We start from the raw sequence: 15,317 nt of genomic DNA, 5'->3' as shown, positions 1-15,317 counted from the left end.
CTTTCAGGGAAGACCTTGCATTTTCCAACATGACAATGCCAAACCACATACTGCATCAATTACAGCATCATGGCTGCGTAGAAGAAGGGTCCGGGTACTGAACTGGCCAGCCTGCAGTCCAGATCTTTCACCCACAGAAAACATTTGGCGCATCATAAAACGGAAGATACGACAAAAAAGACCTAAGACAGTTGAGCAACTAGAATCCTACATTAGACAAGAATGGGTTAACATTCCTATCCCTAAACTTGAGCAACTTGTCTCCTCAGTCCCCAGACGTTTACAGACTGTTGTAAAGAGAAAAGGGGATGTCTCACAGTGGTAAACATGGCCTTGTCCCAACTTTTTTGAGATGTGTTGTTGTCATGAAATTTAAAATCACCTAATTTTTCTCTTTAAATGATACATTTTCTCAGTTTAAACATTTGATATGTCATCTATGTTCTATTCTGAATAAAATATGGAATTTTGAAACTTCCACATCATTGCATTCCATTTTTATTTACAATTTGTACTTTGTCCCAACTTTTTTGGAATCGGGGTTGTACATAGTAATCTGTGGTTGGTAGAAGAGAGCAACTGGACTTGCTTGAAAAGTCTTGAAGACGTTTCGCCTCTCGTCCGAAAGGCATCCTCAGTTCTGTCTGTCTAATAGGGAGTATCCAGTATTTATCCTCTCATGGATCATCATAGACTCCATGATGAGTTCCCTTCGACTGGTGCGGGAGTATGAGAGGACTTCCAGAAAACTGGCAGACATCTTAGCCAGAGAGGATCGTTCATTTTTGTCAACCTGGAACGACCATCACTGAACAGAGGTGGGTGTCTATGACATCTATCAGCCACCTACAATGCAGCCATCAGCATTCTGATTCGGATTCTATGATGATCCATGAGAGGATAAATACCTGATACTCCCTATTAGTCAGACAGAACTGAGGATGCCTTTCGGACGAGAGGCGAAACGTCGTCAAGACTTTTCCAGCAAGTCCAGTTGCTCTCTTCTACCAACCACAGATGGAGAGAGAGAGAGAAACAATTGGACAAGGAGAGAATGAGACAGATTGAAAAAGGATAAAATATAGATAGATAGATAGATAGATAGATAGATAGATAGATAGATAGATAGATAGATAGATAGATAGATAGATAGATAATTTAGTAGATCTACTCATCCCTGCCTTTGTCCATTTGTTCCTAAATGTGTGCTCTATTTCTCTCTGTCTGCGTCTACAGTATGTTGTAAGATTTGTGGAGTTAACGGCGCTCCAGACTTCGGCCGGCTGAAGATTAATGATGGTCAGTGAATGTTTCTAATTAGTGAAGTAACCAGCTGAAGCCGGGCCGTTTGGACTGCGGGGACGCTCTCCTGCTCGTCCAACTCTGCCAATTAGAGCGTGTTTTACAGCGTGAAGCATTAACACTTCTTAGTAAGGTGGAAACCTGAGCCAAACAAGTCCTCACTGACTCTGAATTAGCAACAGCACTAATGACAATGTTATTAGTAAAAATAAATATTTATTTACTATGACCGATGAATCATTCATCCTGGAGGAGGAGGAGGAGGGGAGCGGGGGAGGACCGGGCCAGGATCATTAACGCGTAATCCCCAACTATGATTTATAGCACAGTGTTAATAACGCAGAGCACTCGCCGAGTCGCATGCTAATGCCGCTGCATTTCCTCAAGCAAAGAAAAGCCCATTACCAAGAAAGGGAATTGTGCAGAGTCAGGAAGACTCACAACACAAGATAAAAGTAGATTCCAGAGCAAGAAAAGCAGAGGTGTGTGTGAGGAAAAGGATGTGTATGATTATACGACATGATGAGAGTCTAGAATAAACCTTATAGCATTCATCAACTCTCATCCAGACGGATACGCGGGGCAAATGAGAGTTTTATCACTTTCTATAAAAAAAGAAAAAGAAAAAGCGTGTGTGGTGCTGTTGCAGTTAAATAATCAACAACATGGTGCTGATGAAGTGGAGTGACTGTTTTTACCATCCTGAAGTGGATTATTTTCCCATAACAGCACAAACTGACGTTTTTATTCCTCCTGTATGAGAACAATTTCCCAACAATCACAATGTTTTATTGAATGGAGAATGACACAGTGTAGTTTTTATCCATTTATAGTTATATTATGTTGTGGAATGTACATGAAACACCAGTTCCTAGTTGCTATCTCAGCTCTGAACAGTTGTTCCCGCGCAGCCTCTCTTTTGAAGTTAATAGAACAACATTTAATGCAGCTTGTTGGTTTTTTTTTTTTTTCATTATAGAGAAACCGCAAAGAAGCGTAAACTCATATGACCTGAAGATATCAGAAAACTTTATAGCGGAGTGTTACAAAGTGCTGAAACTGAAGACTCCTTCCATAAACATTGAATAACCGTATTCCTACAGAAAACTTCACAATATATAACAGTTATTCCACAAAATAGAGTCGTACATGAGCTGATATCCGACGAGGCGCGTAGCACCGAGTTGTCTATAATCCATGTACGATGAGATTGAGAGGAAAAACTGTTTTATTCTCTCCACATTCACTGGATTTTGAGAAACAGAGCATTTTTATTTTCATTTTTTGCAAATTCAATCAATAAAAACTTTATACAAAACGTCCGACAAAATCGTTTCCCCTTAGAATCTAAACAAACCGGCGAAATGACAGGAGCAATTTGTGAAAAATGCGATGATGATAATAATAATTCTTGAAAAATAAAAAAGATACATTCTTACAATCAAATCCTTTTATTCTATATTTTGTTGCTTTTTTGTATTTTTTGGGGTTTTGTTTTCGTGTAGAGTTTTTATTTACAACCCCGATTCCAAAAAAGTTGGGACAAAGTACAAATTGTAAATAAAAACGGAATGCAATAATTTACAAATCTCAAAAACTGATATTGTATTCACAATAGAACATAGACAACATATCAAATGTCGAAAGTGAGACATTTTGAAATTTCATGCCAAATATTGGCTCATTTGAAATTTCATGACAGCAACACATCTCAAAAAAGTTGGGACAGGGGCAATAAGAGGCTGGAAAAGTTAAAGGTACAAAAAAGGAACAGCTGGAGGACCAAATTGCAACTCATTAGGTCAATTGGCAATAGGTCATTAACATGACTGGGTATAAAAAGAGCATCTTGGAGTGGCAGCGGCTCTCAGAAGTAAAGATGGGAAGAGGATCACCAATCCCCCTAATTCTGCGCCGACAAATATCAGAAAGGAGTTCGACAGTGTAAAATTGCAAAGAGTTTGAACATATCATCATCTACAGTGCATAATATCATCAAAAGATTCAGAGAATCTGGAAGAATCTCTGTGTGTAAGGGTCAAGGCCGGAAAACCATACTGGGTGCCCATGATCTTCGGGCCCTTAGACGGCACTGCATCACATACAGGCATGCTTCTGTATTGGAAATCACAAAATGGGCTCAGGAATATTTCCAGAGAACATTATCTGTGAACACAATTCACCGTGCCATCCGCCATTGCCAGCTAAAACTCTATAGTTCAAAGAAGAAGCCGAATCTAAACATGATCCAGAAGCGCAGACGTCTTCTCTGGGCCAAGGCTCATTTAAAATGGACTGTGGCAAAGTGGAAAACTGTTCTGTGGTCAGACGAATCAAAATTTGAAGTTCTTTATGGAAATCAGGGACGCCGTGTCATTCGGACTAAAGAGGAGAAGGACGATCCGAGTTGTTCTCAGCGCTCAGTTCAGAAGCCTGCATCTCTGATGGTATGGGGTTGCATTAGTGCATGTGGCATGGGCAGCTTACACATCTGGAAAGACACCATCAATGCTGAAAGGTATATCCAGGTTCTAGAGCAACATATGCTCCCATCCAGACGACGTTTCTTTCAGGGAAGACCTTGCATTTTCCAACATGACAATGCCAAACCACATACTGCATCAATTACAGCATCATGGCTGCGTAGAAGAAGGGTCCGGGTACTGAACTGGCCAGCCTGCAGTCCAGATCTTTCACCCATAGAAAACATTTGCCGCATCATAAAACGGAAGATACGACAAAAAAGACCTAAGACAGTTGAGCAACTAGAATCCTACATTAGACAAGAATGGGTTAACATTCCTATCCCTAAACTTGAGCAACTTGTCTCCTCAGTCCCCAGACGTTTACAGACTGTTGTAAAGAGAAAAGGGGATGTCTCACAGTGGGAAACATGGCCTTGTCCCAACTTTTTTGAGATGTGTTGTTGTCATGAAATTTAAAATCACCTAATTTTTCTCTTTAAATGATACATTTTCTCAGTTTAAACATTTGATATGTCATCTATGTTCTATTCTGAATAAAATATGGAATTTTGAAACTTCCACATCATTGCATTCCGTTTTTATTTACAATTTGTACTTTGTCCCAACTTTTTGGGAATCGGGGTTGTACAACATGCTCCACCCACTGAGCTCTATCCTTGACTTGCAAGTGACGTCAAAGCAAAATAGAAACCCGGATGTCGGCCATGTTGGTGGAGATACAAATGCAGGGTCAAGCGACATTCCATACAAAACATAGTCATGCGTTTTTTAGCAACTCTCTTTGTTTTTCCACTGCTTTAAGCGTTCTTTTAGCTCTGCCGTATCTTTGTGGTCACAACAGGACTCGTGACCATGGCATGTTCCAATTTTTTAGAATTCTGTCCGTGATTCGGAAAGAGGGCGAGGAAACTCTGAGGTTTAGTACGGAGAGGAGATGAGCGCAGCTGAACAACATCGGCAGGGCTGATCTAACAGAGGCTAAAACCAAAACAGCTCGTGTTTGCAGTGATCATTTTATCTCAGGTGAGATTCAAAAGCTTTCTCGATAATATCATGGAAGAATTTTATTTCGTATTGCTAGAATTTTGCTATAAAATGAGCGTTCTTTCTTGTCGTGGTTCACTCGGTCGTTGTTATAATTTTAACATGTGTATTAACATTTCTTTTCAAGGAGCGCCAGCAAAATTATACGATAGAAACAATCCAGACTGGGCGCCCACTCAGAACATGGGCTGTGTTTCATCCAAGGTCGGACTTGATTCTTCGGCAGCCAAACCAGATAGAACGCGATATCTGGGTATTCGATGGTCGGTCTAAGAAGCATCTTATCTTCAGAAAAGTCTGACTTTTTTAAATAATATGGGTCAAAACCACACATATCTATCTTCTCTTTGTATTGAATCTTTGCTTGAGTGTTCAAATCATGATAATACTGAGAAAATTCAGCATTGTTTACAGACACGCTTTCAGCAGCTGCCATCCTAGTTGCTTTGTTTATCCACCATCATGGCGGACGCTCATGACGCAGAACATTTTGATCAAGCAGTTGCAAGTCATCTATGTATTTAAAATCTGGAGAGCTCATCGACTTGTCAGAGTGAAGCCATCTGGCCGTCATCTTCCCACTCACATTGCGTGTATTTGATTTATGTGTCAAACTGTCATATCTGATCAAATTTGCTCCAAGAAAAGTATCTCCTGGCTACAACCCCGATTCCAAAAAAGTTGGGACAAAGTACAAATTGTAAATAAAAACGGAATGCAATGATGTGGAAGTTTCAAAATTCCATATTTTATTCAGAATAGAACATAGATGACATATCAAATGTTTAAACTGAGAAAATGTATCATTTAAAGAGAAAAATTAGGTGATTTTAAATTTCATGACAACAACACATGTATTGAGGTGTAATGAGGCTCACCGTCGTTGCCAAATGAGGCCATTATCACGGTTTAGGATGTGAAACTCAGAATCTGACGTAGCACACAGGGATAAAGTTTGATTTTTTTATTTTTTTTTTTGCTCTTCACTCACATTGCAAACCTGTGATGTGATTAATAACGCAATGAGTAATGAAGCCGAATGAAGCCATTATATCTGTTTAAGATGCAGAAAAAATATGTATCATCAGTTCCTACTACTGTTTCTGACAGTAAAAGACCTCGAAAAGTGTGTGTATGAACGCTAAATGTGCCATATAAACCCCAAATTATTGCTCATTAAATTCTTTTTAATCCTCGGAACCTGTCAAACATTTAACTGTTTCATATTTGCTGCATTCTTAGGAGGAAAAAAGGGTTCTTTAGAGGTTCATTGGGTAATTAATGGATTTCAGTTCCCTAGAAGGTCCTGCTAGAGGAACACACGAAGACCTCGGTTCCACAACACCGATAACTATAACTCCAACTCTGACTCTGACTGAGTTTAGGTCCAGTCTGGAGCAGAAACACCACAACTATAATCCTGAATATAATATTGCTTGGTCCTGACACTCAGGCAAATAAACACAGGTGACTTAGGAATAGTCATGGAAGTTTTTTTCCCCAAGTAGTAGTACGGTTTTATAATACGGATAGGTCATGGACTATGGAAATATAATAAATAAAAAAGAATACAAAATACGGAGTGGTTACAGATTTTAATACGGATGCAACATGGATGCTAATACGTATTTTTCCTTTCATTACCTCCTCTTATTTTCTCATTTTTACCCCCATTCCTTACATATCTTTATAGTGCACCGCTTCACTGTTATTGTTGGGTTTTTTTTCCTTTTTCAGTTCAGTCTCTGATCTTTTTTTTTGAGTGGCTCTTTTACTATTATAATTATTTTTACAGAGATTATTTGTTTTTCTCTTATACAGTGTATCTTTCTCTTTTGTATAGTTCTTCCTTTCTATCTATCTATCTATCTATCTATTATACCAACACAAAGACTGTACAATCCTTCTTTTCTGTTTAGGACAGTTGTTGAAACAGGATTATGTCTCATCTCATCTCATTATCATTATCTTTATCCTGTTCTACAGGGTCGCAGGCAAGCTGGAGCCTATCCCAGCTGACTACGGGCGAAAGGCGGGGTACACCCTGGAGAAGTCGCCAGGTCATCACAGGGCTGACACATAGACACAGACAACCATTCACACTCACATTCACACCTACGGTCAATTTAGAGTCACCAGTTAACCTAACCTGCATGTCTTTGGACTGTGGGGGAAACCGGAGCACCCGGAGGAAACCCACGCGGACACGGGGAGAACATGCAAACTCCACACAGAAAGGCCCTCGCCGGCCCCGGGGCTCGAACCCAGGACCTTCTTGCTGTGAGGCGACAGCGCTAACCACTACACCACCGTGCCGCCCCACAGGATTATGTTCTCATGTTATTTGCCATTTTCACTTCATTCTCACAGTCAGATCTTAACAGTATTTATTGGTCACATAATTCACTGTGACAGTATTCATGCAGCTCGCGACCAATACGACCAACAAATACTGTTAAGACATGGTATTACTTGCGACCTTCATAAATCCTTACTGGCGAACTATGAAACCAAGAATTAAATTGTCTATCTTACAAAAATTCCAGGAATTGTTCAGATCTGGAAGCTCCAAACATTTATCACTGGGTTTTATTGCTGACAGGATTCATCCCAGTGAACACATTTATTCCCAAAATGGAAGGAAGGACATTAGAGGAAATTAAAATCTCCAACCTTTCATTCCTCTGATTTTCCATTAAACACCATAATTGTTTTAATTCACTCAACACTGATCCATTCTAACATCCACCACACACCAGAACTACAACCCCAAATCAGGAAAAAGTACATTAATGCAGAAAAGTCCACTGAGATTTTGGAGCAACGTATGCTGCCTTCAAGATGGCATCTTTTTCAGGGTGTGCCTCGCCTCTCGCCCATAGTCAGCTGGGATAGGCTCCAGCTTGCTCACGACCCTGCACAGGATAAGCGGTTACAGATGGATGGATGGATTGATGGATGGATGGAAAATGTGACCCCATACTGCTGCACACCTTAAGACCTGTTTGCAGGAAGAATGGGATGAAATAACACCTGAAACACTTCATCACTTGGTGTCTTCAGTCCCTAAACACCTTTTAAGTGTTACATTGCATGGCATTTAGCAGATGCTGTTATTCAGAGTGACGTACAATGAGCGCAAAAGTCAGGTACACGAAATGCTGAACTTCTGGACAAGAAAGTTCTTGTGCCAGCTGAACAAGTGACACCAATACCTGGAGTAATATTCTGTTGAAATACCAATACTCAAACAGCCAAGGAAACAAACCAACTGTATAAAGTACAACTAAATAAAGAACTCAAACAGCTAACCCTAGGCTAGACAGTCCACCACCTGGGTTGGTCTAGACTGAAACACAGTTACTCAGTCAGAAGGGAAGAAGGGGAGAGGTGCAGCTTGAAGAAGTGAGTCTTCAGTCTGCACTTGAAGGTGGTCAGGGAGTCTGCAGTTCTGACCTCAATGGGAAGGTCATTCCACCAATGGGGAACCAGGACAGACAGCAGTCTTGAGTGGGCTGGACAGGAACTGAGAGGAGGAGGGGCCAGGTGACCAATAGTAGTGGAGTGTAGGGATCTGGCTAGCATGCTGGGGCAGATTAGACTCTGGAGGTATGCTGGCCCTGACCCCCTTGAGAGCCTGGTAAGGTAGTACCAGTGTCTTAAATTTGATACTAGCTGCGATAGGTAGCAAGTGCAGGTCAGCAAGCAGAGGGGTGACATGGGAAGAACGAGGGAGGTTGTAGACCAGGCGAGCTGCAGCATTCTGTTGTGAGAAGGAATGGAAACATTATAAAGTGGTAAATGCTTTACTGTACAAACTTGTAAAAAAAAAAGAGAGACCCTACAGTTCAGTCGTTGGTGTACATCTGAAAAAGTTCAAACATTAAACGATTTGAATAACTTAGTTCTATTGGAACAATAAAAAACATGCTCTTCATTGTAGAGCGCAAACTTGAGACTGCTTCTCAAGCTGCTGTGTTGGTTGGCGAGTGGGAGCTTACCCATAGATTTTGTTCAGAGAGGGCCAGGGCTGAGAGGCGTAGTTGTTTTCCCTCACGCTAAAATCCAGAACATTCCTCAACATCAAGAGTGGTGTGTGGGTAAAGGACAGTCACCTAGTTTTGACCTGACCTGTAATTATGTGTTGCAAGAATCAGAATTGAAATAATCATTTATTTTGGGAAAAAAATAAAATAGAATTCATAAATAGTCATTCAGAAAACATCAAACAATGTGCTGTTGTATTGTTTTGAGTGCAATACAGGTCAAAAATTATTTACAAATCATTGTTTTCAGTTTTAATTTCAACACACCATCATAACATTTTTTTTCTGATTTGGGGTTTTATATCTCAGCACTGCGGAATTCTCACACTGGGAACATTATACATATGCAGATTTAAAAATGTGTGTAATCGTTAACATGGTGAAGTTTTTTTAAAGGAACGGTGTGTTTATGCAACGTTTCTGGAAGGAGTCTCCAGTGTCAGCACTTTGTAACAGTCAGAGGTGAAGCTGGACGTCTTCAGGACAGAGGAGTTTACACTTCTTTGCGGTTTCTCAGGAAAATGACAAGCTGCAGAGGGTTTTTTATTTAAAAGAGAGAAGAAAGAGAGGGTGATGAAGGAATGGCTGTTTATAGCTCCTATATTGTAAGTGAGAACAGGAACCAACTGATTTCATGAACGTTAAATGTAACTACAAATGGATAAAAGTACTGTATCATTGCTAATAGGTAAAAAATAAATACAAATAAAAATAAAGTAAAAAATGATTTTAAAAAATGTAAAGAATTATTAATAGATAGTTTTTTTCTAAAATAATGAACAAAGTAAATAAAATAAAAAATAGAAAAAATAAAAAGGATTATTAATAGATAAAAACTGTACTCGTTTGCAATTTTCTGTGGTATAAGAGGAATAAAACACTTGGGGTGTGCTTTTATGGGGGGGATCAACTACATGGTAACTACTACCAAGTAATTACTAATCAACTACTTACAGTAACTTCATCACATCACATTACCTCATCACTGATCAGAATTTAAGAAAAAAAGTCACACAAAATTTAAAAGGCTTCTCGATTAAAGTAATTAAAGCATTTCTGATCTGCTCATACATGACCTCGTCTATTAATATTTTGTCGTGTCAATAACACGTGGATTTCCCACACAGGTGTGATGAGCAGATCTCGACGTGTCCTCCAGGAAGCTCACGAGGAAGGTCGTCCCTGTCCGTCCCAACTCTCGCAGACTAAACCGTGTCCCATCAGGCCTTGCTACAGCTGGCTGCTGGGGGACTGGTCATCCTGCTACGTGGAGGTAAACGTCTCTCATCTCTGCTGGGGGTTAATTCAGCATTTCAGAGTGTTTTTACACACCCTCGGAAATACGTTGCTCGTTTTTCTTCTTAAGCAGCAGGTTAATTAGGAGTGCATCTTCATTTGCAGTAACATGTCGATAAAAATCCACCTCCACACTGTTTCTTTTTTCTATCTGTCTCGGTGCTTGACCCTTTCTGCCCCCGACACAAGGCGAGCCAGGGGTAATTTTATCCTCCACCCAGCCGTAGGCGCCATATTGGAGGACTTTAATTGAATTCTGTAAAGGTGTGAGCCCACGCCTGGGTGAATAATGGACCTTTGGTGACACTGAGACGTGAGTGAACTTCAGATAACATCCACAGTTTAAGGGGCAGTTCAGCCAAAAATGAAATGTTCTCCTTTACCCCGAGTGCAGTCCGATTTCCATCTCCAACCCGCCGCCTTTCTTTCTTCCCGATTTTAATTAAACGTCTGGGGTTTTTCATCCTCGTCCTTAGAGTCATTGCTGAAGCACTTCTTTTTAAACTTTAGTAGACAAGAGAAGCATAGCACACACTTTCAAGTTTTCTGCTTTAATATCTCATCTTTAAGACTAAAAGAAAAAAAAATTCAATGAATAACTTCATTTTGTTTTTATCTACAACTACAAATTAGAAAAAGTTGGGACGGTATGGAAAATGCAAATCTCATCTCATCATCTCTAGCCGCTTTATCCTTCTACAGGGTCGCAGGCAAGCTGGAGCCTATCCCAGCTGACTACGGGCGAAAGGCGGGGTTCACCCTGGACAAGTCGCCAGGTCATCACAGGGCTGACACATAGACACAGACAACCATTCACACTCACATTCACACCTACGCTCAATTTAGAGTCACCAGTTAACCTAACCTGCATGTCTTTGGACTGTGGGGGAAACCGGAGCACCCGGAGGAAACCCATGCGGACACGGGGAGAACATGCAAACTCCGCACAGAAAGGCCCTCGCCGGCCCCGGGGCTCGAACCCGGACCTTCTTGCTGTGAGGCGACAGCGCTAACCACTACACCACCGTGCCACCGGAAAATGCAAATTAAAAAAAAAAAGCTATGATTTCTAAATTTGATTTGACTTGTATTTCATTGCAGACAGAATGAACAGTATGAAATCAGTATCCAGGAAAGGCCGAGTCTTTGAGGAGTGAAAATGGGCCGAGGATCTCCAGTTTGTCAACAAATGCATGAGAAAATTATTGAAATGTTTAAAAACAATATTCCTCAAAGAAATATAGGAAGGGATTTGGATATTTCACCCTCTATGGTGCATAATATCATTAAAGGAATCTGCACTGTAAACCCGAATAAGTTGAGTTTACTTAAAAAAATTGAGGAAAGTGGTTGCCTTAAAAAAAATAAGTAATTATTAATGATTGAATTGAGTACCTTAAACTTACAATCTTCTGGTAAGTTTAAGGTACTCAATTCAATCATTAATAATTACTTATTTTTTTTAAGGCAACCACTTTCCTCAATTTTTTTAAGTAAACTCAACTTATTCGGGTTTACAGTGTGGAGGAATTTCAGTGTGTAAAGGGCAAAGGGCTCAAGCCTAATCTGAACCCTTGTGATTTCCGATCCCTCACTGCATCAAGAACCGTCATTCATCTACAGCTGATAGAACCACATGAGGTCAGGATTACTCTGGCAAACCTTTGTCAAGCTACAATACCAAGGGAGTAACTTTGATTTTGACATTGGTGGGGACACAAAAGTGATCCAAGGCAGTTACCAATATTCGTCTGTAGGTGGCAGTAAAGGACCATGGATTTGTTGTATCTAGCCTAGCCTAGTAGTAGTAGAAAGAGGTCTCTGTAAAACGGTGAACGGAGCAGACTCAGCAGCTGTCACGCTGTTGATTCTGAAATGCAAGTCGCACATCTGCATGGCCATGCAGTAGCCTACATCTGACTACTTACATTCTGTAAAACTATTAGTTCTATAAATTTAACATTCATTCATCATATTATCTAACACCAAGTTACATTGCTCCAGCATTCCTTTTCTCTGCAGCTATGCAGTAGCCTAGCTCTGATGCGTCCTGTCACGTTGCTAAACCTGCCTTAGGAGCCGCAGCAATACTTTTATGAAGGGTTTCCATACATCAAAAGGATTTTGTTGAGTTTTTAAAGCTCGACGGAAACCCTGCACTTACATTCTTGACTTTGAAGAAGAATGAACGAATGTCTCGTTTCTTGGGAGGGGGGCCGTCATCCATGATACTCAAGTCAGCATGCGAGTCGTAGGGCAAGCATGCACGGACATCAAACTCCAGCTCAATTTGTAGGCTGACGGAGAGTGGGGGGTGCGTGGGGTAGGTCAGGTGCGTACGTGTGAGATACAGGGGGTTGATGGGCGGGTAGTCACAGCTGCTGTGGGAAGTGTGCTGCTTTTACAGCAGATGGAGTGACAGCTGGGATAGTCAACCATGTAAGTTAGCGAGAAACAGGTAGCTAATCAGAGAATGATATCTACGTTAGAGGGGGGATTATTATCAGTGTCATACATTTAACCCTTTGTATGCCATATAATCATTGCTCAGGTTAGGACATCGGTTTTATTGATCGTGATTACACAGTAGCGGCTGAATATTGGTAGGGACACGTCCCTAGCGTCCCTACCCAAAATTACGCCCTAGTACAATACAGAATTACATCCACAAACACCAGTTAAAACTTTACTGTGTAAAAAGGAAGCCTTATTTTAACTTTGTCCAGAAGCGCCGTTGACTTCTTTGGGCTCGGTGGCATCTGGGATGGACCATCACACAGTGGAAACACCTATTGTGGTCAAATAAATCAGTATTCCAGGTCTTTTTTTGGAAGAAATGGACGCCGTGCACTCTGAAGATGAAAAGGACCATCCAGACTGTTACCAGGAACAAGTCCAAAAGCTAAACGTGACAAATAAAAGCTTCTGCTTCTTCTTCTTCTTCTTGGTGTCTTCAGTCCTTAAGCATCATCTCAGTGTTGTGAGAAGGAATGGAAACATTATAAAGTGCTTATTTTTTAAAATCTGTTCCAAAAATTAAAATTGAATGTGTTAATTTTGAAAAATACAATAAAATTCATGAAGTTAAACATCACATAATGTGCTGTTGTGTCATTTTGAGTGAAATACAGGTCAAAGATTATTTATAAATCATTTATATCAGTTTTAATTTCAGTTTCAACACACTGTCCCAACTTTTTCTGATTTGGGGTTTGTTCCTAATTTACATCTAAAGTCACACAACCAATATGCAAATTATTAGGACAGACTGAGTGACAAGTAAACTTGTGGTTGCCACGGTAACGCATTTGACTCTAATATTGAAGTCCATCTCTAATAGCTGACTAAGTTTTAGATGCAGCGGGAATACATGAAGGCTTTTTCCCCCTCTGATTTGCATAGTCATACATATTCATTTTTCTTGGGATTTTTGATGAGGATTAAGTTGGTAATCATGTACCTCTTTTTTTGGGGGGAGGGGGGCATAAAAATAAATAATATTATTAACATGCTTTCTTAGTGTGTCCACCTCTCGACCGGGAGATCGCGAGTTCTACTCGCAGTCGGGTCATACCAAAGACCATCATAAAAATGGTACCTACTACCATCTGGCAAGGCATGCTGCGATACAGATGTGAGTGGGGAAGTCAAACTCTTGTGGGTACCAGAGGACACCCCCCCCCCCCCCCCCCCCCACACTGTAACCATAGCTGTATAGGCGAGAGGCCGAGGGCTATTGGAACGGAGATCAGCGCCGCACCCATACGCCTTAAAGAGCTGGTTAGTACTGGGACAGGAGACTGCCTGCCTGGGAAGACCAGATTCTGGCATGAGAGGAACTCTGACTTTGATTAGCATGCTTCAATTATACAAAGTTCTTTATTTTTTTAATATATTTTAAAATGAAAATAGGACTAGAGTTGGCGGCACAGTGGTGTAGTGGTTAGAGCTGTCGCCTCACAGCAGGAAGGTCCGGGTTCGAGCCCCGTGGCCGGCGAGGGCCTTTCTGTGCGGAGTTTGCATGTTCTCCCCGTGTCCGCGTGGGTTTCCTCCGGGTGCTCCGGTTTCCCCCACAGTCCAAAGACATGCAGGTTAGGTTAACTGGTGACTCTAAATTGAGCGTAGGTGTGAATGTGAGTGTGAATGGTTGTCTGTGTCTATGTGTCAGCCCTGTGATGACCTGGCGACTTGTCCAGGGTGTACCCCGCCTTTCACCCGTAGTCAGCTGGGATAGGCTCCAGCTCGCCTGCGACCCTGTAGAACAGGATAAAGCGGCTAGAGATAATGAGATGAGATGAGGACTAGAGTTGTTCTTTAAATATTTTTAATTGTTTGTTGGACATTAAAATGCACCGATTTTTAAAACGTGGCTTAAAATAACACATTCAGGGTTATGTTTATAACTCTGTTAAATTTTACCATTAAGGGCCAGATGAATCCAAAATTGAGGGAAATTTGGATATAAAACATAGCATTGTTTCATTTTTATTTATTTAATATAAAAGCTGATTTTTTCATGGTTTTTTTTGCTGCTGTTGTTGTTTAAAATAAATACTTTCTTGATATATCTCTGATTTAAAAAAAAAATCAGAGGCGGGGCTATGTAGTTGTAGATGTTCAGTTTCAGCTGGCTGTAAACAAATTACATCTGATATGCAAATGATTAGCACTAGCACGGCCGTGCAGTGGTTAGCACTGTCGCCTCACAGTAAGAAGGTTCTGGGTTCAAGCCCAGCGGCCGACGGAGGCTTTTCTGCGTGGAGTTTGCATGTTCTCCCCGTGTCCGTGTGGGTTTCCTCTGGGTGCTCCGGCTTCCCCCACAGTCCAAAGACATGTGGTTAGGTTAACATGGGGTGACCTTGGGCTGAACTGCCCTTGAGCGAGGCATCTAACCCCCAACTGATCCCCAGACGCTGTAGCATACCTCCCCACTGCTCTCTGTGTGTGTGTGCTCATTGCTCATGTGTGTGTGCATGTATATGTTCACTGCTTCAGATGGGTTAAATGCAGAGGAGGAATTTCACAAGTGTACATGTGATTAATAAAGTTCCTCTTCTCCCTATTATTATTATTATTATTATTATTATTATTATTATTATTATTATAACTTAATGTTTATAATGAATCATAATACAGTTGACAG

General features: G+C 40.8%; 1 protein-coding gene across 1 annotated transcript in view; it reads left to right on the top strand.

The window, feature by feature from the left end:
• The window catches only part of thsd7ba (thrombospondin, type I, domain containing 7Ba), a 480,459-nt gene that overhangs the window by 408,435 nt on the left and 56,707 nt on the right, over positions 1 to 15,317 (top strand). The window contains exon 22 of the mRNA XM_060930603.1: positions 10,006 to 10,151. Coding sequence (XP_060786586.1) covers positions 10,006 to 10,151 — 146 coding nt within the window. The remainder of the gene's footprint in view (positions 1 to 10,005; positions 10,152 to 15,317) is intronic.

The sequence above is a fragment of the Neoarius graeffei genome, chromosome 9, assembly GCF_027579695.1.
Source record: "Neoarius graeffei isolate fNeoGra1 chromosome 9, fNeoGra1.pri, whole genome shotgun sequence".
Lineage (NCBI taxonomy): Eukaryota > Metazoa > Chordata > Actinopteri > Siluriformes > Ariidae > Neoarius > Neoarius graeffei.
This window is presented reverse-complemented; position numbering and strand designations above follow the sequence as displayed.